This window comes from Lagopus muta, chromosome 26, assembly GCF_023343835.1.
Source record: "Lagopus muta isolate bLagMut1 chromosome 26, bLagMut1 primary, whole genome shotgun sequence".
In the NCBI taxonomy this organism is placed as follows: Eukaryota; Metazoa; Chordata; class Aves; order Galliformes; family Phasianidae; genus Lagopus; species Lagopus muta.
This window is the reverse complement of record NC_064458.1, coordinates 1,985,919-2,009,146: the sequence shown is the minus strand read 5'-3', so window position 1 is coordinate 2,009,146 and position 23,228 is coordinate 1,985,919. Positions and strand designations below refer to the sequence as shown.

The window sequence follows — 23,228 nt, the reverse complement described above, 5'->3', positions numbered from 1 at the left end:
TCCCAGGGGACACTGATGCCATCTGCCTGTGGCACGGCAGGAGCTCTCACTTGACACATTGAAGAGAGGCCAAACTCACCAGGGTCCTGCAGAGTCACCAGCAGCAAAGGGGACAGCATTCCTCCAGGGCTGGATAAAGCCTTTACTGCTTCCAACCACAGACAAATGCGTCCTTCCTTGGGTGGATGCTCTAAGCTGGACCTGGACACTTTTCCCCCTATAAACCCACTGACTAAAGACAGTTTAATGTCAGGAGAAAAAAAAAAAAACCAAAGAAAGAAAAGAAATGGGGCTAAAATGCAGTTTCTGCTTTGGTTATTACCCAGCTTTGCTCTGGTGTGAGCAGCTCCAGTGTTGAAGGGAGGCACTGAGCTTCTTTTCCCCTAGAAAAAGGGAGGTGACTCGTTTCTCCTTGGTTGCTCTCCCTGCTCACACACAGCTGCTATTCTAACCAGAGTCGCCGTGCACACACGTGGTTTGTCACAAATCAGCTCATGTTTGCAAGCAACACCCAGACTGCCAACACAACCTCAGGGGGGCAAAGAAGAGCTGTGACAGCGCACTGAGAACACGGCCAGCCTGCTCACCCACAGCTCTGCAGTGGCACAGGGCTCCCCAGGTGCCTTGCAGGCAGAGGGAGCCATCGTGTGCCCTTGCTCCCTCCTCCTTGCAGGGAGAATCTGGCACTGAGCAATGCACACGTGTGCATCTCTCTGGGGAGTTCACTGCAGCATCTTTTCTCTGTCCCAGCTGCTCTGCCTCCGTTAAGAGGAATTCATGGGTTAAGGATGATGGTGAAGTGAGAAATAGTAACAAACGAAATCCAAACGCCTTCCTGGCAGTCCGGTGTGACAGAAACAAGGACTCAAGACAGGCTCCTCAAGTCTGGCTCCGAGCAAGGCCTGGAGCCAGCTGTACTACCTGCTGGGGCTGGGCAAGGGCCGTTCTCCCCCCGGTCCCCAAGAGCACAGCCCAAGAGTTTGTCCTGATCAGTTTTCTCCACAAAGGCCGGAGGGGACTCTGCCACGCTGCCATTTGCAATGCAGTTCTTGCCACTGGGTTTGGCTTGGCTGTCCGAGCTCTCCGCAGCCTCAGTCTGCTCGGCAGGGGAAGGGCTGGGGTTGGAGCTCCCATCCTCCTGCACAGGGACGGGGGCAGGAACTGCCTCTGTGGCAGGGGAACCATCCGCAGCAGCGACCACAGAGGCTGAAGTGACCTCGATGGTGATGGAGCCCACGGCAGCGTCCGGGTGGTCGCTGCTCACCCTGATGCGTGCGACCAAACCGGAGGCAGCAGCAGCATCCTGAGGGCTCCCAGCAGCCACGGCTTCGTGCACCACATTCGGCTCCAGGAGAGAAGAGCTCAGGTCAGAAAGAAATGAAGCCTCTGTAACGATGGCTGCTGTCTCAGCAACCCAATTCAGGTCGCTCCCAACAGAAGAGGCTGCGGCCGCGGTGACGACGCTGGAGGCCTCGCTGGGGGCCAGAGCTGCTGGGCTGCTGCTCTCTCCAGAGGGGCCAGCAGGCAGGTGGGGCTGGTGACCCCCCATCTCCGCCCCAGCTGGGGTAGTGTTGTTGTTGAGGTTGTCTTGGAGAGTTGTTTGAGTGCCCTGACCCACCTGCTGGTTCTGCAGCAGCATCTCCTGGATTCTGATCTGCCGGAGAATGGCTGGCAGCTCGTAGTGGTGGAAGAAGTAAATCATTGAATGCTGGAGATGGTAAAAGGAAAGGAATTACTCAACAGGTTTGGGCTGCAAGCCTAGACACACCTCGCAAAACTATTCTGTCATCCCTATGTAAAGACAGGGACCAGAAACTGGATGATCTTTTTAAGACCTGATCTGAAATTGTGCAGAGATTTATCCCTTCTATACTGAACTCCTGCTGTCAGAGAGCAACTCCAAGAGCTCTGAAGGCAGGTGATGGAGTAGGGGTGAGAGTGAGGCTAAAGGCTTTTCTCTCCAGCCCCACGTTTGCATCTCACAGCACAGAGAGGGAGCAGCTCAGCACAGATCCAATCCATTCCTCAGCCTCTACATGGGAGATTCCCAGTGGGATTTATTCCAGATGAGAATCCTCCCCTAACACTCCTAAAGCTCACTTGACATCAGCCTATTGTCAGTCACTGATGTGAGGAGTGACCAAGTCCTGCAGTGCGACAGCTTCCTCTCGTCACCCCACTTCCAAACCTGACATTCAAACACAGTTTGACACAGAGTTTGATGAAGCTCAAACCACAGCTTCACACCCCTGCAGAGCCCTCTGAGGGCTGCAGAGAGACCAGGGCTGAACTCATAGGATGGCACCTGCCTCCATATGTGGCTGCAGCAACCTGAGCAGGATCAGCAGCATCTCACCTGGATGAACAGCCACGAGGTGACCAGGGCCAGGCTGCTGTACTGCCCGTTGAACCGATAGTGGTAGGCATAGAAGGCAAAGTGGTACAGATAAAAGAACCTGCACAAAAAAAAAAGCAGCAAATATCAGTGGACAGGGCAGACCTGAGCTCCTCTCTAGTCATAACTCTATTCTGAGCTGGTGAATCTTGCACAGGGAGGTCTGTGCAAATGTGTAATTAGCACGGCTTTGCTGCAAGCAGGACTTCAGCTGAGCAAAAGAAAGGGGAGGGGTGATTCCTGACAGTCATACTTGAGATCCAAAGCGGGAATAAGTGCTCTTTGGGCCACAGGGCAGCTCCCAGAGAGATATAGAAAAGCTCTGAAGAGTGAAAGTCCTCCCTCCAGTTGGAGAGCTAAAGAAGGCTCCCACCAGGGACTGAGAGCTGCAGGGAGGTGAGGTCTCTTACCTGAGCCAATGCCTCTTACTGGTATTGGTGTGGCAACAGATGGCATCATACTGGTCAGCCAGCCACACAATGAGGATGATGTAAAATGCAGTCGTGGTGTCATTGAAGAACTCTGACATGATGGCCTCCATGCCTACGGGACAGAGAGGGGCCTGATATCAGCACCCTGCAGGGCAGACAACAGCTGCAGGGCAGCAAAAGTCTGCACCACTGCAAGGCAAAAAGAACCAGAGCAGGAAAAAGAAGATCCCTGTTTAAAACAACAGCTGAGGTCAAGCAAGTCTCACTGCTGACTGAAGTCACCACACAGAGGATCAGCTGGCCCTGGACAGCAGAGATCTCAGTGGTTTTGATTGTTTCTTTAAAACCCAAATCATGCTAATGGAACGTGGTTACACAAAGTGTGAATCTAACATGAACTAAAGAGAGGAATGGGCAAAGCTTCAGTTTATGTGATTTCCAAATAAACTGCTTTTCCAGGGGACTCAGAACAGCCATGCAGCTCACTGTGCCATCAAACCCCAGAGCCTCATGAAGGGCAGACGCAGCATGTGCTGTGACCAGGTCACAAAAAGGGAATTATACCTCCTACAGAGGGGACCTGCAGCACAAATGCAAGAAGTGAGCATGTCCTTACCTACTAGAGCCAGAATGACAGTGAGCAGGGGAGCTGCAGGGAATGCAATCGTCATGTTCATTTCCAGCATCTGTAACAGGTCAACTGCAAGAAGGAAAAGCGTCACAGGAAGAGAACACGAGGCCAAGGAACCCTGCATCACTCCACATTCAGAGCACCTCAACAGCCCAAATCACACAGAAGATACTTACCAATGAAGACAAAGATCTGATGGTGCGAGTAGCGTAAGAGCATGGAAACGGACAGAGTCTGAAACAGGAGAACAGAACCACTGTCAGGTTCCTGTTGGGATCACATCACAGCAGGGGCTCAGGCAGGCAAGCTGGGACTCGTGATGTTGCTGTGCACAACCCTGTGTTTGTGAGCTTGAGCTACACAGGCCAATTTCTCAAGGAGTAATTAGGACTTCACAAAGAGCAATTAATCTTCGTATTACTGCTGTAAAATAGACAGCAAGTAATTTGTTTGCAGAGAGACTGATTTTGAATAGTTGAGCAGAGGCCAAACCAAACAGCAGCAGAGCTGGAACTGAGGTTTCTTCCTATTCTGCAGCTGTGCTCCTCCCAGGAGCTCAAACTGTGCGACCTGCTGTAGGGAATCTGCTTTGGCAGGGGGGTTGGACACCATGATCTCTGGAGGTCCCCTCCAATCCCTACAACTCAGTGATTCTGTGAAACTGCCTGCCTGACAAAAGTCACCCTGCATTGCTTTGATTTCTTCTCTCGCTGGTCATAAAATGCTCTTTGCTTTTAGGACTCTAAATACCCACATCAGGGTGGGGAAAAAAAGAGCAGAACTCCATCAGCTTAGCTTTAAAAGCAGCTACGAGCTCAGGCCTTGTAACAGCAAACCTTGCTGGGCTCAGAGTCCAGGGAATGCCCAGCTCCTCCCAACTTACAAATATGACCATGATGACAAAGGCTGCCAGGTAGGAAGTTCTAGCCATCCACATGCTGACAAAGCGATAGTGCTCCCCAGACACCACGTTGCGAAGGAAACCTGGGAACAGAGCAAGAAGAAAAGCACACAGTGCCCATGGAATCGACTCACACAACGAGAACAAACCGCTGGCCGTGTCTGAGATCCACGCCAGCATCCCTCACAGCTTATTGCCATGCAGTGCAATAAGGCCATAGGAAATCACGTCTGCTGATGTCTCTTCTCTGCTGTTTCGTTTTGTCCTCAGCAATAACATCCCTATGTAACACAAGGAGCTGCTCCCTGCGTTAGAGGTTAACCAAAGTCAGCAGATGACATCCATGCACCTGTGGAAAAGCAGCACCCCCTCTGCTAAAGTGATTCCTGCAACTCTTACCTTTGTTCTCTTCGTTTTCAGCTAAGGCTTTGACACTCGACATCAGGATGTCATCATAACCCAGGAACTCATCCAGCAACAGACGACTGAACCTGTCCCCAAAGCACTGATCCCTGGTAGGATCTAGAGAGAAGAGAAGAGCAGTTACACCTCATCCTTTTTAAATGTGAGCACAGTCTTCTCATCATTTAGAGCAGCCTTGCAATTGCACTCAAACCTCTGGCAGCGTAACTGAACTGGGCAGGACGGGGAAGCAAAATGTCACACCCTGACAAATATAGCCACGCTGCTAACATGCTGATGCCAATCAGGCTGCAAGAATTCCATCTGTGCTGTCATACTCTCCACTGCCAGACACATACAGGGAATTTCTCTCCTGGGTTTGGACTGCAGCCCCAGTAACAAAGGGCTCTCTCTCTAGCAACAGCCCTCAGGACAAGCCTGTGTGCAGCTCAGAGGGGCTGGCAGGGATGTTTCTGCAGCCAACTGTGGGCTCTGCCTGGTGCTGGTGAGGCCCACAGCCCCCCTTCCCAACACCTCCATGCAGCTCTCACGAAGCACAAACATGCATTCTACTGTACACTGATCAGCCTGTAAAAAAATAGCCCCAAAAACCACGAAGCCCAGCAACAATCTGTCAGTAAGTTACTAAGACATTCATGCAGGAACTCTTCCAGGTGAACTGCAAAGCCCAGGTCAGTAAACAGACATTTATCATTGGCTCTTTCTTCAATGAGAAAGCAATGCTAGACGTGACACGAAGGCTCAGGCACCACAACAGGCTCCAGCATTTCAAAACCCTCCTCTTGAAAAGGCTGCAACCAGCTGAAGCAACAACAATGCTCCACAAAGCTCTCCTGCACGGAAAGCGAGCGCCATCAACTGTTAGAAACAGTTCCCACAAGACTGAAGAGGAGCTGAGATGAGTGTGAAGTTTGGAAGGGAGCTGCCAGCATGCAGGTATCTCTGCAGACACATCCCCAGCTCCTTTGCTCACCCAAAGTCACCACCATCACAGGGATGCTGAGGCGCTGCCGCGTGCTCTGGGACAGGCGCAGGAAGCCGTACTCCAAGGAATACTCCACAATGTACTCCTCCTGTGGCCACACTGCAAGAGAAGGTGGGAAGGGAGGCTCAACAGAAGGCTGTGCAGGCAGTCAGCAAGAAGAAACAGGCCCTCTCGCGTTTGTTTTGCTTTCAGTTTGCACTACGAAACCTTTCTAAGCTCCAATGGAAAGGAAGCGTTGAAGCATCGACGCATGAATCACTCCATTTGTAGCACAGATCATTTTACCATGGCAATGCACTCTGTCTAAACATTCAACCTGGTGTACTTACAGGACAGAAGAGCTGGGAAAAAAAATGCTACCAAGATGGGATTTTCTATCTACATGAAGAAGGGGCACGGTTCTCTCTCCTGCCACACTGCTGGATCATTTCCAGTTTGGTATTCAGTACACACAGCACTGGACAACGTGGCTCTTACAGAACGTAGGCAACCTGTTAATTAAGGTATTGCACCAAAACTATTTAAACATTGCCCAGTCTGAAGAGCCTTCATGATCTCAAATATAGGACTAATGAGTTCTGGATCAGGATCAAGCAAAACTTTGCAAGACCGAGGGAACAGCGCTGTTGTTTTGTCCAGGCTCACAACCCTCAACATCAGCAGCTCAAGTCGTGCTGAAACAAGAACAGAGCAGGACAATATTTCGAATGAGGCAGACTATCAACACAATCTTGCAATCTACTCCAACTTGCTTGGTGGCTTTCAGGATTAGTTTGCAATTGCAGGCACTGGTGTTGACTCAGGGACCCAAAATATTGTTAATACAGTAAGGAATGTGCACTGCCAGTTGGATCCCTGCAGGTTTCCAGAGGACAGCAAATGCAGAACTGCTCAGAAGAGGGAGGTTTACATTCAGCTGACATAGCTGGCACTGATTTGCTGCAGAAACACGATGCCAGACCAGAAGGCTCCAGCAAATCTTATAGCCCAGATGCACCCACCCAACTCCCAGCCTCCCTCCAACAAAAGAAAACACGGTGCTGTAGATCTGGTGTCAGGAGTGACAAGATTCACCACAGGTTAAAGCAACAGGGATGGCCAGGGGACAATTAAGGTCGCTAAGGGCAGGCCCAGGGAAGCCAGGAGAAGTGCAGGGAAGATGCAGGGAAAGGAGAGAGCACAGATAGGGATTTAAGTTGTCTTTACCTGCTCTGGTTAGCATCTCAAACTCGGACACAGTCTCCCGCAGAGGCTGCATACCTTTAGTGGCTGCTTCACTAAATGAGAACTCCTGGCTTTCGTTGTGGGCCAGCACCTCACTGCTGCTCATCCGGGACGGCTTGAGGAACACCTTGGGCTCTATATCCAGCTCAAACTGTTGGGGAACAGCAGCACAAGAGGTCAGGTTAGCAGCCAGGTCAGCTCCAGGCTCCCATGCTGTCTGTGCCCCAAGTCACCAACAGAAAGACAAGCGAGGTCATTTGCTCAGGCTTTAACTTCTACCTTCAAACATCAGAGGCTAGCCAGAAAATGCAGGAAAAAACTGAGGGAACACAGATTCTGAGTGACTGAGGGCACACAGGGGGACCGCAGCACGTGCATCAAGCTGTTTCATCCCAAACCCACGCTCACAGGGAACACATCTTTACCTTGATAGAGCTGTTTTCAAACATATCCACAGTCATTTCCTCTTCTTCCTCCTCCTCTTCCTCAGCCGTGGCCTCAACGACCATTCCTGGACACTTCTCAGCGCCACAGAACTGAAGGAAGATGGGGGCCCGGCTGGAGTTGCGCTGGATTTCCACCCTCAGGATGCCATCACGCGGCCATTTGTCCCTCACGTGCTCCAAACAGTTTATGGGCGAGCGGGAGAAGGCGATGTGAATGTATGCCAGGATGAAGAGCACAAAGAGAGCCTACACACAGCAGGAAAGAAAGCAGAGGCTGTCAGCCCGACCTGCTGACAGGCTGCTCGGTTTCAGCCACCTCTCCCTCACGCACAGACGCTGCAGGTGGACGAGAGCCTTTAAGCTTTCTAACCCTCTGTATTGGCACCAAACGACACAACAGCCCCAAATCAACTCCTCTCCCAGCTCCACAGCTTATATAATACCCCCTTTGTACTTCGTCCTTCTGATACCTCGCTGACCTGCTGAAACCTCATCTTTCTGAGGGAAACGCTAAGAGGCCTAAAGCTTTGCCTGGGAATGAAAGCTCCCAAGGTGCCTTTGACCAAAACTTCTCCATTACTGCGCCGTGCTGGGGCTGAGTGCAGCTGGCTGCCACCCAGGAGGCACAGTGCCACGTTAACACACACACTGCCTAGGGTCAAAGAAGTGCTGACTCTCACGAAACCACGTGCAAAGGGCCCACTGCTTGCCTCTGTGCACAGCACTGAGCTCCAGCAGCATTCAGCGCAGGTACAGAGCACTGCTGATGAATTCCTACTGAATTCTCCCTCGTTTCAAAGCACCAAAGCGTTTCCAGGAAGAAACTGCCAAGCCACAGATTGGTTTCTGTCAACCCAGCCACCAGGAAAGGCTACCCAAGCTTATTCAGAAAGGTCTTAAAGCACTGGGATAGGTTTGATTTCTGCTCAGCCAGGCAGATGTTAACCACAGGAGGGAAACAAACTGAACTCAAAAGGCTGCAGAGGACTACCTGCAATTACTTGGGTTTGTGCCACATCCAGCACGACAGAGCCACGCTCTGGGCTGTGGGGTATCAGCATTACAGCACCAATAACACAAACACACCCAAGGCAGCAGCAAGAACCAACGCCAGGAGTTGGGTTGCAAAGGTGTATTGTTATCAGAACAACATGGCTCGCTTTAAAAGCATGCATTTGGCCCAAAGCTCAGACAACAGCCAGCCTACCAATGGGACCTCCGTTAAAAAGACCTTTCAGCACGTCATTCCTGACTGAAAGATGCTTTCAACCCAAGGAACAACTACAAGTCACAGCAAAACAAAGTGAACTAATAAAACCCATTTCCTACAACGAAGTTACCCAACAGTCCAAAGTTCAAGCTCCAAAGAACACCTGTCTGTAAGCAGCAGGGCTGCATTTCATGCATTCGCTTTCAAAATTAAGCATTAAGATGCTCCTTCTTGATTAAATCTGTCCTTGCCACGCATTGTGCCTGACCTATTTGTTATGAATAAACAGGCTGCTAACATCACATCTGCAGAGGAGCCGCAGAGGGGAAAATGCTGGGGAAGGTAACCCCAAAACAGATCCCTAATGCAGGGAGAATGGTGATAAAAGCAGCCAGGAGCAGCACCAGGATGCCAAGCACAGCATGCAGGCCACAGCCTCAGACCTGGCCTCACACCATTATCCTCACACAGGGGGGCTGAAAGCACAGCTGCCTGCTAACCCTAAGGGCAGAAGCAAGGATCTCTTCTGGGAATACTTGAATTTTCTCAGCCTGGTTCGATTAAAAGCAGGTGGCAGCAGGAACTTCTCCTGGCTGGGCTGCATGACAAAACCTGAACGTTTACTGGGCAGGGAGAAAAAGGTGCCCAAGGCACAATACAGGGTAACCTAGATGGGGCTGGATTTTAGAACCCTGGATTCCCAGGGTTTAGAACCCAGGGCACAAAGCACTCTGTTGTTACCTAGCTGGCTCTCCTTTGCCCCCTTCTATTATTTCTAGAGGCAGGGGGACACACACAATGAGGTCTGGAAGCCGCAAGGCAGCACTTCACCTCACACAGACAGCACCAGGCTGATGTATGGTCCCCACAGGGGAGGCTGTAACTTCCATACCCTGCAGAATTCAGCTTTGCAACTCCGCGGACCTCAGATTACATCAGCAAAAACGCAGACAGGTTTCACCTGTCCGCGGAGAGGACGCCCTGCACACAGCTGAGGGCGTCGATTACAGCGAAGAAAAACGGCGATAAAACAGAGCTTTGCACCGATTGCACTCAGCGGGGACGGCGCTCCATCAGCACGGCAGCGTTCGGGTACCTCGCGTGTGTGATGTACACAAAGACAGACTGCTAGGAACCCCCCTTCCCCCCGACCGGGCCTCACCTTGAGCAGCACGAAGAACTCGAAGACCCGCCTGAAGGAAGGAGGGAAGAGCCGCGCGTAGGTCACAGCCATCTTGAAGAAAAGCGCGTGGAAGAGGCGGTCGCGAACATTGATCAGAGGGTTCTGATTGAGGGCAGCGTTCCTCCCGGCCCGGTTAGTGCCCCCCGCGGCCCCGGTGTGGTTGGCCGGGGGGTGCTGGCCTTGGGGCTGCGCTTCGGACATCGCGGGGACTTGGGGAGGCGCTCAGCACCCCGCGCTGCTCGGCCCCGGCCCGGCCTCCCCCCGCAGCCACAGCCGGGCACGGAGCGCTGCAGGCCCGGGCGGGGCTCTCAGCGGCCCTCGGAGAGGCCCCGCGGCGGCGCTGCTCGGATGGGACGCGGCTCCCGAGGCGGCTCCGAGGCCATGAGGCGGCCCGGAGGCGGCGGTGCCTCCTCTTCTTCCTCCTCTCAGGGCCCCGGCCGCCCCTCAGCGCCCCGCCGCCATCTTCCGGCACACACAGCGCCGACGCAACGCAGCGCCGCGAGGAATTGTGGGACGGCGGAAGAAGGGCGCCTGCCCCGCCCTGATATGTAAAGTAGAAACCTTCCCGCCGTGCACCGCGCGCTGTGGGCACATATTTGAGGCAACATATCCCCGAAAAAGCCAAATTTTCTGCGAAAAAGAAAGAGCTCAGCGGAGTGAGTACGAGTTTCTGTTGAAGAGATAATATTAGAAGAAGAAATATGCAAATGGTAAAAGGCTTGCTCACCATTACTTGTAAAGTGTAGAAAAAAAGAGCTTTAAATATTGTCTGAGGGAGCTAGAGAATCGTGCTCGCTTCGGCAGCACATATACTAAAATTGGAACGATACAGAGAAGATTAGCATGGCCCCTGCGCAAGGATGACACGCAAATTCGTGAAGCGTTCCATATTTTTTTCTTTCCCCGCACACCGACAGCCCACGGTCCCGCTCCGGACCTCTTTTTTCCTCCTCTCCCGCCCCGTTTTGCTACAGCCACAAAGCACGGCGTTCCGCCCGCGGCACTGCAGCACTTTATTATTCCATTCGCTAAGTGACAGCAGCGCGAGCAGCACAGCCCGGCTCCCAGCTCCGGGTGCAGGGGAGCGGGCCAGCCTTCCCCTGCAGCTCAGAGCCGGGGGGGAGGAATCGTAACCCCAGACCAGCAGGAGTGGTGCAGCCGGGCTCCAGGCCAACAGCAGACCGGGATCAGTGGTTGTGCCCCAGCCTGGAGCCGGGCTGGGGCGAGGGGTGGTGGTCCAGGAGCCGTGCAGCCACACTCAGACCACGCTCTCCTGATAGCTGTCGTCCTTTAGAAAAGGCATCGGCCGCCTCCCGGGCACTGGGGTCATATCCTGCCCTGAGGTTGCATCCTGCACGGATCCCACGTCCTGCCCCGGGTCCCCGTCGCTCTGCTCCCTGGCAAAGTGCACGAAGACCTGCAGGGATGGGGAGTGAGCAGTGGAGCACCAGCAGGAAGGAACCCCGTCCTCATACACCGTGCCCCCCACCGCCATCACCTGGTCAAGGGTGGTCTGGGACACAGAGTAGTCCTGGATGGAGCCCTGCCCGCAGTGCGCTGCCAGCACGCCGAACACGTGTGCCAAGGAGCAGGCATGGGAAGGCAGGCGGTACTGCAGCGTGCTGCCGTGCTGCTCCTGCAGCGCGATGCCGGGAAAGCTGCACTGCATCAGGTGCTGCACAGTGCCCAGCTCAGGGCCGGGCCCCGCCGCCCGCACCACCACTGTGTACCCATCCCCAAACCTGCACCAACGAAGGGACGGCAATGAAGGCAGTGCTCGTCCCCAGCGCAGCCCCCCCCCCCATGGGGCCACCCCCACCCATTACCGGTTCTTGAGGTGCTGCACGCTGCCCAGGCAGCGGAATCGGCCGTTGACCATGATGGCCATCCTGGTGCACAGCGCCTCGCACTCCTCCATGCTGCCGGTGGGGGGAGGTGTGAGGCACACAGCAGGGACCACCCTTGGTGTCCCCATTGCTGGGAACCCACCTGTGGGATGTGAGCAGCACGGAACGGCCCTCCCTGACCAGGCTGAGGATGCAGTCCCACAAGAAGCGTCGGGCACCTGGGTCCATCCCCGTCGTGGGTTCATCCTGCAGCCACAATGTCAGCTCCCCATCGGGTCCTGCCCTATGGCTGCCATCCCCCCCACTGCCCCACTGACCAGGAAAATGATGGGGGGGCTTCCAAGCAGGGCGATGGCCGTGGACAGCTTGCGCTTGTTGCCCCCACTATAAGTGCCTGCCAGGCGGTCTGCATGTGGTCCCAAGCCCAGTTTGGCAATGCCCCACTGAGCCACCTGTGAGAGTGCGTGTGTGGGGGTGAGGATGGGGCTGGAGAGGCTGGGGGGAGGCTAGGATGTGGGCTGTACCCTGGGGGTCTCCTCCTCCGGCACCCCACGCAAACGGCTGTAGAACTGCAGATGCTCCCGCCCTGTCAGCAGCTCCGTGATGGCATCAAACTGCGGGCAGTACCCCATGTTCTGATGGACAGCCTGCAGGTCGGTGAGCACGCTGCAGGATGGGACATGGTGAGTACGCTGCGGGACAAGGGACAAGCTGCAGGAACCGGGGACAAGCTGCGGGGACAAGGGTGAGGCTGAGCATGCAGCAGGGTTAGGAACGAGCGAACTGCAGGGATGAAGATGAGGATGAAGCCAGCATGCAGGCTGTAGGGATGAAGGTAATTGTGAGCACACGGTGAGGAGAGATGACGGTGCATATGCTCCCACCTGTGTCCCTTCAGCCAGGCCTCCCCCAGTGTCACTTCTGTGTCTCCCGTCAGCATCTTGAAGGTGGATGTCTTCCCAGCACCATTCACCCCCAGCAGCCCGAAGCACTGTGGAGCAGTGGGCTTAGCAGCAGCCCTTACCCCCCCTTCTATACCCCCAGTGCACAGCCCCCAGCACTCACTTCACTAGGTGGAACAGCCAGGCACAGCCGGTCCACTGCTGGAGCGCGCCGGTACCGATACACCTTACAGGGATTGGGATCACCGTGAGGCACAGCACCTCCTGTCCAGGGGACACAGCACCCATCAGTGGGATGGGGGACACGGGACTGGGCACGGGGCAGCCACACACCTTGGTCAGGTCCTTCAGCAGCAGGACGGCGCTGCGCCGTGCGGTGCTGCCCACCCGCATCCGCTCCCGGGCTACATCCTCATCCTCATCCCCCAGTGAGGGCAGCTGCAGAGCACGGGGCCTGGGGGAGTAGCAGTGGGGAACCTCCAGGATCCCCTATAGTCCCCGTTGCCTCCATCATCACCCCCATTGCCCCCCGCCAGCCCTCACCGGAGCCGCAGGAAGAAGCGGTACTGCAGCAGTAAGGTGAAGAGGAAGAAGATGATGCCCTCGATGGCCATGGCAAACATGTTCTTTCCTACTAGGTCCCAGGACAGCGGGGACACGAAGCGCTTGTCTCCTTTAAAAGGAGGGGAAAGGAGCTGCAGGATGGGGGCACCAGGAGAGGGGGATTTGGGCAGGGGAGCAGCCCTGCACCTCTGCACTCACCAAACCTCTCGAAGGCATCGGCCATCGCCTGGTTCTTCACCATGTCAATGAGGCCTCGGCCCAGGCAGAAGTGGGGGAAGATGAGGAAGACTTTCTTCAGGATGCGGTTGATGTTGTTGAGCTTCTATGGGGCAGTGAGGAAAGGATGGGAAAGCCTGCAGAGCCAGGCAGCTCCACTGAGGGATGCGTTCCAGCTCTCACCTGGTCCACAAAGAGCTCCAGCACGAAGGTGGCCACGCTGCCATTGATGCCAATGAAGAGGTTGACACATGTCAGGGCCACGTAGGCAGTGCTGGGGATGCTGAAGAGGAAGGAGGCCGGGTACATCAGGGGGGTGATGGACCACCTGGAGGGCAGAGGAAGGGGCTGAGGATGGTGCACTTGGGTGCCACCACCACCCCCATCCCATCCCAGCCTCTGCCGGCCCTTCACCCGTAGAGCAGCAGCAGCAGCACCAGGGCAGGCAGGTTGGCTGAGGACACATAGGACTTCTGCTGGAAGCAGAGGAAGATGAGGACAACCAGCAGCGCGGGGACCAGGTAGTTGCACTATGGGCATAAGAATCCAGGCAGGGGGTGACAAATGGGTCCCGGCCCTCAGGAGCCACAGCTGCGCCCATCCTGACCCCATCCCCATCCCGCACCATGTCCCAAGCAAAGTTGCCCAGCCAATAGGTGACGGGCTTCATCCCGCTGATGAACTGCAGATGCTTGGCCTTGCTGACCCGCTCCTCAATGAGGAAGAGCACAAAGCTGGCTGGGACGAAGGACATGGCGAAGATCACACAGATGGAGACCAGCACGTCCACCGATGTGGCCATCCTGCAGCAGAAGGGGAGTCAGAGGACAACGGGGAGCCCACAGGAGCCCAAACCCGGCACTCACAGTGCAGCCTCTGAGAGCTGCTCCTTGGTGAGGTTCAGAGGGTGGTTGATGGCCGTGATGCCATAGAGTGCAGGGTCAGAGCCTGCGGGGAGCTGTGCCCTCAGCAGCCCGTTGCTGGCCACGTTGAGGAAGGCGACCATGGCGTGCCAGCCCTTGTTGTTGAACCACACCTGCAGCCCGAGGTGCTTGCTGAACTCTGTTCCACTTCTCTCTGCCAGCCCGTGGCACTGCTCCCCACAGCAAAGAGGGGACGCAGCCAGTGCCACGTGTCGCCATGCCTCCAGCTCTGAGCTCACCTTGATGTTCCTGCGTGCATCCAAACCCTCGAAGAAATGGCTCAGGTTGCCCAGGAGCCGATCCATGGGGCTGCCCTGGGGTAGGACAGGGGGTGAGGTGCAGTTCGTGCAGCAGCCCTCCCTGTGCCTGCTCAGGAGGGAACAAACCCTGGCCGTACCTGGGTGACATTGAAGAGTTCTCTCAACTCCTGCACTGCGCTGCCCACCTCCTCTGCTGATGGAAGGAGCTGCGAGCTACCGGCACCCAGGGAGAAGCCACCATACCTGGACGTGCAGGAGAGCTGGGTGCTTCCAACCCTCCCATGGCACTGCATGGCCACCCTGCCCGAGCTGCCCCTGCACCCACCTCTGCTCGTTTACCCACTTCTTGGTTTTGAGCCTGGAAGAAACGGGGCAGAGGGGGAAACAGCAGTGAGGAGACATCACAGCAGTGTGCCACAGCTCAGTCGTGAGATGGATCGCGTTCTGCCTGCCCTGGCTTCCCCACTACCCTCCTCGTGGTCTCCTCACAGTATCCCGGTGGTTTCCCCACACACAGGACAGGTTCTGGGAGCACTCACCCCTGGCGAATGAGCTGGGGGTAGGTTTTCACCAGGTAGTCAGAGATGTTCCTGCCCGTCAGGTTCAGCAGGATGTCCCCTGTGCCCCTTTGCACCTGGTGAAGACAGACAGATAGACGCACAGCCCCACCAGCTGCCTGGATCTCAGCGGCAGCCACGGTTACCTGGGGTGGTGGGAGCCCTCCGGCGGCCGTGGGGCACTCGGGCAGCATCCTGCGCGCCCCCGGCCCGCTGCACTGGCAGGAGGGGGACGGCTCAGCTCGTGTCCAGTTCCCACGCCGCAGAGCTTCCAGCAAGGCCGGGGGAACCGGGGGCTGCCTGAAGCCTTCGGGGTGGGACGCAGGTGGGCACGGCCCCGTTCTGCTCAGCAAGCACCGAGGGAGGGGAGACCCCCCGTCAGAACGCGGCACCGAAGCGGAGCGGAGCCCCCCAGCTCCACGCTCACCGCTCCGCCTCGTCCTTCATGCACGCGGTACCGAAGCCCGGTTCGGCCAGGAGCGCGGCCAGCAACCGGGACGTGTCCGCGTCCCCCGGAGCGTCATTGCTGCAAAAAGGCACAGGCGTGGGACGGCGGCTCCGGGTTGGGCAGAGCACTCGGGAACCGGATGCGCACCTGAAGAAGGTGAACTGATGGCCGTACATCCCGGGCTCCAGGCGCAGCGCTGGGTATCTCCCGAAGGGCGGCACGATGAGGCTGAAGAGCAGCGCAACGCAGACAAAGACAGCGGGCAGGACGATCTGTGGGGCAGCGGATCAAGGCTCGCCCTGAAGCTTCTGCCCCATCCCGGGGTCCCCCCCCCCTTCCCACGGCCGTACCTGTGCGAAGAAGCCCCGCGTGCTGCGCCGGGCGTGGAGCAGCCGCTTGGTGAAGAGAGCGCGGAGCTGCTGCCGGGTGAGCGCCCAGCCCCGCACGCACCGGCTGCCCTCGGCCGCTCCACGCAGCAGGTCCGTCTCTTGCGGCTCCTCCGCTGCAAAGCACAGACGGGTCCTAAGCCGGCCCCCGGCAGAGAGGAGCAGGGGCTCGGCCCCAGTTCGGGGGCACGGTTTGCTGCAGGGACGGCCCCGCGCCTGGGTGCTGCATGCGGGGACACGAGGGACCCCCCACCCCCCAGTTCCTACCTCTGCGGGCTCCTTGGGCTCAGTGTAAAGAGAGGAAAGCAGGGTTATAGCCACGGCGGCTATCGTAGCCCAACCCCCCCAATCCATGCAGCTACTCTCTGCCCCCAGCAGAAGGGGCCAGGACACATCCCCAGTGCATTCACATCCCCAGACCCACTCCCATCGCATCCTCCCGCCGTTCCCAAAGCCCGGAGGACACCACGAGGTCGAACAGGCATAGTGCAGCACAGCATCCCTCCACTCAGCCCTGCCCGCACGGACGGACGCGCGCCGAGGTCCATGCCCAGTTCTGGGGGTTTGCTACCGGCCCCCCGGCCCCAGCTGCTCCCCTTTACCCGGCTCCTCGGCAGCTGCTCCCTTGACCCCTTCTTTATCAGGGCTCGCTCCTCTTCCCAGCAGGGGTGTTCTGTTGCTGTTGCCTGATAAAACGGGATGGGAATGGGGTCACAGCCCCCGGCACCGCCTCACCCTGCGCGTCGGGATCCCGAAACTCCGTTCCAACGGGGACCGACGCTTTTACCTGTCCTGCCACCATCCACCCCGCTGTCCTCGGCCACTTTCAGAAAGATCTGACAGGGAGAGGAGCTGCCATCACGCACAGCGCAGATGCCCGCTGTCCCAGCGGTCCGATCCTCTGGGCACATCTCCGGGCACCCCGACTCTGCAGTTACCTCCTCCAGCCTCGTGTCCGAGATGCCGTAGCCGGAGATGCCCAGCTCGCCCAAACGCGCATCCAGTTCCCGGAAGAGCTCCCCAAAAGCTCCGTCCCTGGCCCCGCTGTAGGGCAGCACGAAAAGCACCTCGCGCCCGATGTCCTCCACCAGCCTGGAGCCGGGGACGTGCTGCTGCAGCAGTGCCGACAGCTGCGGCACATCTGGGGATGGGGAAGGCGGTGCTCAGAGCGTGCGGGGCCGGGACGCGGTGCGGGGCTGTGCGGGGGGACGCTACCCGCTGCGCTGCCCTCGCTGTCCCGCTCTCCGCCCTCGGAGGTGCCGCCGTCCTGCGGGAAAGGGCAGCAAAGGATGGGTTGGTGCTGCAGAGGGATCCAAGCCGGGGCTCTGGGCACGGAGAGTCGGAGAGGACGGGACCAAGGGGAGGCACCTTTTTGGTAGGGCCGGAGCCGCCGGCGCCCAGCTCGGTGCTCTCCCGCTTGACCAGGGTGAGGTAGTAACCCGTGCCCAGCCTGGCCTTGAGGAAGAGCGGAGACCCGCAGCAGCGGAGCCGGCCCTGCGAGATGATGGCGATGCGGTCCCCCAGCAGCTCCGCTTCGTCCATGTAGTGCGTGGAGAGGATGATGGTGCGCCCTGGGGGCACAGAGCCACCGTCCCACTCCGGTCTCCCCTCTCTGGCTCCCATCTCACCCCGCTTCTGTAGGCTCGCAGACAGAGGGAATGGGATCCCCCTCACCCTTGCGGTACTTGAGCAGCAGCTCCCAGATGCTGCGGCGTGAGTAGGGGTCAACCCCGGCTGTGGGCTCATCCAGGACCACCACCTTAGAGCCGCCCACAAAGGCGATGGCCACAGAGAGCTTCCGCTGCATGCCGCCTGCGGGGGAGCGGGCGTTGGGGACGGCATTGGGATGGAAATTGGGTGATGATGGGGATGGCAATAGGGATGGCACAGCCCACACACCCGACAGGTTCCTGGTCTGCTCCTGGCGCTTGTGGGGCAGCCCCGTGTCCTGGAGCAGCTGCTCCATCTCCGCTTGCACCTGCTCCTCCGCCAGCCCTTTCAGCCTCCCGTAGAACCAAATGTGCTCCTCCACTGTCAGGCTGTAGGGTGAGGGGGTCAGTGGGGGTCCCGCCTGCTGCTCCCCCCCACCCAGCCCTGCCCTGCCTACATATCAAAGAGCACGTTGTGCTGCGGACACATCCCCATGGACTTCCGGATGCTGTCGATATCGGAACGGATATCCCAGCCTAGGATGTAGGCAGTGCCGGAGGTAGGGGGCAGCAGCCCGGTCAGGATAGACCTGGGGAGGAGGGGGTGGCGAAATGGAAGTGGCAGAGCGCACGGGAAGCTCTGAGCCCATCCTCATGGGGAGCTGGGTGGGGATGAGGCAGTGCCAGTGCTGGGGCTCAGCTCCCACTCCTAGGTTCCAGCTCACATGGTGGTGGTCTTGCCGGCCCCGTTGTGGCCCAGGAAGGAGGTGATCTGCCCCTCGTAGAAATCCAGGCTCAGCCCATCGACGGCCACATGGCTGCTGCTGCGGTAAACCTTCACCAGGTTGCGGATGGAAACTCCTGGCTGCAGCTGGGGAGGCGGCTCCTCCACCAGCACTGGGAGCCACCGGTGAGTCACAGCCAGGCAGGACCCTCACAACAGGGCAGGACCCACCATGTGGCCTCCCATGGCCGTGGGCAGGGGCTCACCTTGGGGTGCAGTGAGAGGACGGCTGGGGTAGGGAGGGTATCCAGCTGAGGGCGGCTCTCCAAACCAGTAGCTCCTCAGGAAGGGGAAATTCCAGGGCTTGGGGACCCCGTACTGACCTGTGGGCAGAGACATAGGAGCTGAGCAGGGTCGAGCAAAGGGCTGCAAGGGGCAGAGGCTCTGCACTCACCTGGGAGGACGCCCTCGATGTACCAGGCTGCCAGCCCATAGAGGACAGCGTCCAGCAGCAGCAGCCCCATGGCCATGGCGAAGCTGTAGGGGTCTCCCGGCACAGGGCTGGTGCCCAGGTTGTGCCACTGCATGCCCACCCCCTGCTCCTCATACAGCGAGAAGTACTCACAACCAAAGCCAAAGGCCACTGGGGACAGCAGGCTCTGCAGCACCAAAAGAGTGGCACAGGTGGAGAACACGGCCATGAGGGTGCAGGGGTGCTGAGCACCCAAACCCCACAACCAGCGCATCCAAGGGATACTGGGGTGCAGGGAATGAGGAGCTGCTCACCACGAGGACGCGGAGAGGAAAGGTGACGTGGTCACGCCATGCCACACACAGCACGTAGGGCAGGTAGAGAGAGAAGTAAAGGATGCCACCGCACGCCGAGGCCAGGTTGGCACGGGGGAAGAAGGTGCTGATGAGGAAGCACTGACAGATGGTGGCCACCGAGAAGGTGCCGAGGAAGAGGAAGATGACGGCCGGGTTGCTGTAGGGCAGGATGTCTCCCAGCTGCAAAATGTGGCAGGTTGGAGTTGCAGAACCCTCCCCACACCATGCTGGCTGCCACCCCCCAACCTGCCTTGAGGATGAGGACGAGGAGAGCTGAGCTGAGGAGGAAGGGGATGAAGCTGCTGAGGAACCAGCTGAGCCAGAGCATCCCGCTGCTCAGCCCCATGCTCCTCATGGTCTCCTTGAGACGCGCCTCCTTCTCATGCACCACCCCCTTGATGATCATGGCCACCGAGTAGATCCACGCCAGCGTCATGAAGAGCGGCAGTGAGCGGTTCAGCACCCTCAGGAACCTGAGGAGGGCATCAGTCTGACCCCCCCCTGCACGTCCCACCACCAACAGGGACACAGCCCTGCAGCAGCACTCGGCCCGTGCCCCAGAGCAGTGGGTCGCTGGGGGTCCTGAAGCACTCACACATCATCCACGTAGCAGGGATAGGGCATCTGCTGCAGGTAGACCCCCACCCGTGGGACAGAGCCTGTCTGCACCCGCACCACCGCCTGCTCCACCAGGTCCTGCACGTAGACAAAGCCACCCCACACGTAGCGCAGGTCGCTGAATGGGTCAGCTGCAGGGCCCGGGTCCCAAAACCTGGGGTAGAGCAGCATGCTGAGAGGGGAGAAGGACGGACAACACCCCACCCCAGGCTTTGGATGCTCAGAGGGGCTGCGTCCCCCAACCTGTCCTTGATCTTGTTGGTCCTCGTGACATCGTCGATGTCCATGCGGATCTTGTAGCGCACGTGGGGGGGCAGCGCCGTGGCCGTGGCATTCAGGGGGGGCTGGAAGACCACAGCAGCCCAGAACTGCCTCTCCTCCAGCAGCTCCATGGCACGGGCCACCAGCTGCTCCTCGCTGCCCACCGCCTCGATCTTGTCCAGGCGGACGCATCCCAGGAGCTGTGACAGAGCACCCAGCGCCCGCTCCGCTTCATCCAGTGTCTGCTGCCAGCTGGGCCCTGCTGACCCGGCCAGCAACTGTGCCAACACCGACTGGGAGGTGCCATTGAGGAGCCCATCCAGGAGTGGTGCCGTGCCCGGTGCAAGCAGCAGCTCCTGCCGAGCATCAGTGCAATAAAACCACCTGGCTCTGGAGGTGGCCCCATGCAGCCCCCGCTCTGGGCACGCACCCGCAGCACCCGCAGCTCCTGGCTGCCATTGAGAATGGCACGGATGTGGGCTCCCAGCTCCAGAGCAGCACCAGCTGTGTCCCGCAGCGCTGCCAGCTCCTGGAAGGTGCGGTTCACCTGCGAGGGGAGGGGATCGGGGGGGGGGGAAGCAGGGTGCAGCCTCCCCTCCCACCCCCGCACTGTGCGCACTCACCTCGGCCATGATGCGGTCGGTGGCAGGACTGGGCGGTGTGTACAGGATCTTGCCCACAAACAGGGGTTTGATGCCACGCCAGAAGAGCTGCGAAAGTGGGGCAGCCTCCAGGCTGCGGAGCAGCTCCTGGCAGAAGGAACCTGGCAGAGGGAAGAGCCGAAGCCTTGCATTGCCCCCATCCCCCATAGGGGAACCTGAGGATCCCTGATTCCCCATCCCCTCTCACTGGTGTCGTTGTCGGGGGTTGCCGTGCTGCGCCTGGAGCCGTTGCGGTGCATGAAGGCACCGACATCGCTGTCCTCGTACCAGTTGAGGGAAGGCACCTGCAGCCCCCCACCCTCAGGGTGCCCACAGGCGATGCGTGATACGGCCTCAAAGGCGCCCACAGCAGAGGAACCAGGGGCTGTCAGCACTGTGACCTCACGTTGCAGCTCAGCCACGGTGCCCATGGAGGAGAGCTGTGGAGAGAGGGGCTGCAGGGAGGGCCTGGGTTGGGGCAGGGATGCAGGGATGATGTGGGGATGCGGTACCTCCTGTAGCAGGGACTCAGCGCTCTGCAGGAAGGGACCCAGGGCTGCCACAGCATCGTCCATCTCCAAGCTCATCCACTCCTGTGGGGGTCACGGGGAGGGCTCACAGCCACCCCAAACACCCCCAGCAGTTGGGAGGATCCAGCTGTGGCAGAAGTTTGGCTGCTCCGGGCACCATGGGCACTCACATCACGTGGGCTGAGCCCCTCCACCAATGCCTGGTGCAGCAGCGAGGTGTTGGTGTGGAGGAGGCGTGTGAGGGCATCGCCCTGCAGCAGCCGGGATGAGATCAGCGCCGTGCGGCCCCGCAGTGCAGGCAGGAGCTGGGCGAGGTGGTGCAGGAGCTGCCAACCATCAGCACGGTGCAGGGCCTGGTGCACATCAGCCAGCAGGCGGGACAGGCTGCAGGCATGGGGTGGGGGATGTGAAGGGAGCAGAGCCCGGCTTGGCATCCCCCATTGCCCACCCTGCTCACATGGAGCCTCCAAAGTTGCCCACTGTGCCAGGGGCCTCTCCAGGGGTGGGCTGCTGGAAGCAGGGGTTGTGCACGTTGCAGAGGATGCCCTGCAGCCAAGGCAGCGTCCCGGCTGATGGCAGCGCCTTGTTGGGGAAATGACCTGAGGGGGAGAGAAATAGGTCTGGGGGCTGCACCGCTTCCATGGAGAGCCCCAGACCCCCACCCTGCACAACGCCAGGAGCAGAGCATGGCGACACTCACACTGGTGCTGCTGGAAGGGTGGGTGGGAGCGCCGCACGGCCACCAGCACCAGGAAGAGGAAGAGCGGCCACAGCAGCTCGATGGCCAACTGCACCTGAAGGGACACCGCAGCTGGAGGGGACCATCGGCACTGCGGGGTCACCACGGGGACCCCCTACCCGAGCTGCAGGCGTTGCTCACCCGCTGCCGCCGGCGGTAGGCGAGGTTCTTCCAGAGCAGCAGCTGTAGCTGCGTCCCTACAGCCATGGCTGCGCCGCGTGTAGCGCCGACGTTGTGCGCTGCGTGGCTCCGGCTGCGGGGTGAGAAGCATCCCATACTCCTGAGTCACTGCCTCCATCCCCCTGCCAGGCTGCCCGCGGCTCAGCAGGGCTGGGTTGGGCACCGGCACAACCCCGCGGTGCCGGGAGGAGTCGGCTCCGGAACCCGGCCAACAAAGCGCCTTTCCCAACCCGAGCCTCCAAATCCTATTCTTTCGCAAAGCAAAACCAGCAAAACAGGCACGAGCTCTAGAGAGCTCCTTTGGATCCAGGAGATTCGTTCACCCTCACGGGGCTGCAGGTGCCCAGGGGTGTAGGATGGGTCAGGGCGCTGCCCGTGCCTCAGTTTCCCAAATGCGGGCGCTCAGCTCCCAGCCCGTGTGCGGGGCACAAGGATGAAATGCGTGCCTGCCCGGCTCCTGCCCGTGCCCGGGTGCGGAGGCCCCCCCTCGGTTTCCCTGTTGTTACCTCCGATGCCAGTCCTGTCCGGAGCAGGGAAGCGCCTGGATGCAGCCGGAGCGGAGCGGGGGACGGGCCTTTGCAGCCGGGGCCGCCCCCCCCCGGTGTCCGGAGCCGCGCACTCACCTGCCCGCCCGGTCCTACAGAGCCCGAGGAGGGGCGGGAGGCACCGGACGGGATTATGAGATCTCGGGCGGCAAATCCCGCTGATCTCCGCCGGGGGGAGGGTTGGGGGGGGTAGGGCTTCGCCCCTTTCCTGCTACAGGGAAGGGGAAGAGGCGGGGGGGGGAAGGGAGGAACGGGGGGAGCGGGGGCAACGGGGCGGGACCCTGCGGCCGGGGGGAAACTGAGGCACGGAGCGCCGGGGGGGGGGGGGCACCGGACGGCCTCAGCTCCAGCTGGAGCGTCCCATGTCGGCCCAGGGGGGCAGGCAGCCGCCGGGGGGGAAGATGCGCATAGCAGAGGGGAGATGGAAGCGCTAAAGATGATAAGGGGGGGATCTTCGGTAGGGAGATGGGAGATGAGGAACCCCCCACCGAAGCACGTTACCGATGCCGGTTCCCACGTCACGTTATCACGGCGGGCCCCGCCCCGGCCGTCTTACAAACAGCTGCGTCATGGAGCGGGGG

At 59.0% G+C, this 23,228-nt stretch overlaps 2 protein-coding genes and 1 non-coding gene across 9 annotated transcripts; 1 reads left to right on the top strand and 2 right to left on the bottom strand.

Annotated features, from left to right (window-relative positions):
• Window positions 1–46: 46 nt before the first annotated feature.
• Window positions 47–10,336, bottom strand: TMEM259 (transmembrane protein 259). Of its 2 annotated transcripts, none has more exons than XM_048927653.1 (11): window positions 9,809–10,336; window positions 7,416–7,682; window positions 6,973–7,141; window positions 5,755–5,865; window positions 4,758–4,880; window positions 4,341–4,441; window positions 3,634–3,691; window positions 3,443–3,526; window positions 2,806–2,938; window positions 2,357–2,456; window positions 47–1,708 (listed from the first exon to the last, which is right to left on the bottom strand). In XM_048927653.1, the coding sequence occupies exons 1-11, from the start codon at window positions 10,028–10,030 to the stop codon at window positions 866–868; spliced, it is 2,211 nt and encodes a 736-aa protein (XP_048783610.1). In that variant the 5' UTR covers window positions 10,031–10,336; the 3' UTR covers window positions 47–865. The 2 variants fall into 2 exon arrangements, with proteins under 2 accessions (XP_048783610.1, XP_048783611.1); XM_048927654.1 differs by having other exon boundaries at window positions 7,027–7,141; window positions 9,809–10,335.
• A 281-nt stretch (window positions 10,337–10,617) lies between these two features.
• Window positions 10,618–10,724, top strand: LOC125685132 (U6 spliceosomal RNA). The gene has a single exon (XR_007373385.1). It is a non-coding gene; the product is annotated as a U6 spliceosomal RNA (small nuclear RNA).
• Window positions 10,631–23,163, bottom strand: ABCA7 (ATP binding cassette subfamily A member 7). Of its 6 annotated transcripts, none has more exons than XM_048927810.1 (48): window positions 23,149–23,163; window positions 22,064–22,175; window positions 21,884–21,977; window positions 21,641–21,782; window positions 21,354–21,567; window positions 21,166–21,246; window positions 20,862–21,093; window positions 20,636–20,775; window positions 20,443–20,559; window positions 19,995–20,368; window positions 19,729–19,905; window positions 19,384–19,606; window positions 19,092–19,313; window positions 18,760–18,964; window positions 18,572–18,688; window positions 18,307–18,478; window positions 18,040–18,171; window positions 17,832–17,971; window positions 17,607–17,744; window positions 17,301–17,503; window positions 17,148–17,199; window positions 16,871–17,073; window positions 16,720–16,768; window positions 16,535–16,618; window positions 16,200–16,217; window positions 15,897–16,048; window positions 15,694–15,818; window positions 15,526–15,624; window positions 15,245–15,440; window positions 15,081–15,175; window positions 14,867–14,899; window positions 14,679–14,784; window positions 14,521–14,595; window positions 14,225–14,394; window positions 13,984–14,161; window positions 13,773–13,888; window positions 13,542–13,686; window positions 13,341–13,464; window positions 13,122–13,251; window positions 12,912–13,032; window positions 12,742–12,804; window positions 12,561–12,667; window positions 12,201–12,342; window positions 11,994–12,128; window positions 11,819–11,922; window positions 11,656–11,748; window positions 11,328–11,571; window positions 10,631–11,246 (listed from the first exon to the last, which is right to left on the bottom strand). In XM_048927810.1, exons 2-48 carry the CDS (start codon window positions 22,127–22,129, stop codon window positions 11,088–11,090), a joined length of 6,507 nt encoding a protein of 2,168 aa, XP_048783767.1. In that variant the 5' UTR covers window positions 22,130–22,175; window positions 23,149–23,163; the 3' UTR covers window positions 10,631–11,087. The 6 variants fall into 6 exon arrangements, 5 of the variants coding, with proteins under 5 accessions (XP_048783767.1, XP_048783766.1, XP_048783764.1 ...); XM_048927809.1 differs by lacking the exon at window positions 23,149–23,163 and adding an exon at window positions 22,609–22,779; XM_048927807.1 differs by lacking the exon at window positions 23,149–23,163 and having other exon boundaries at window positions 22,064–22,779.
• Window positions 23,164–23,228: the final 65 nt, after the last annotated feature.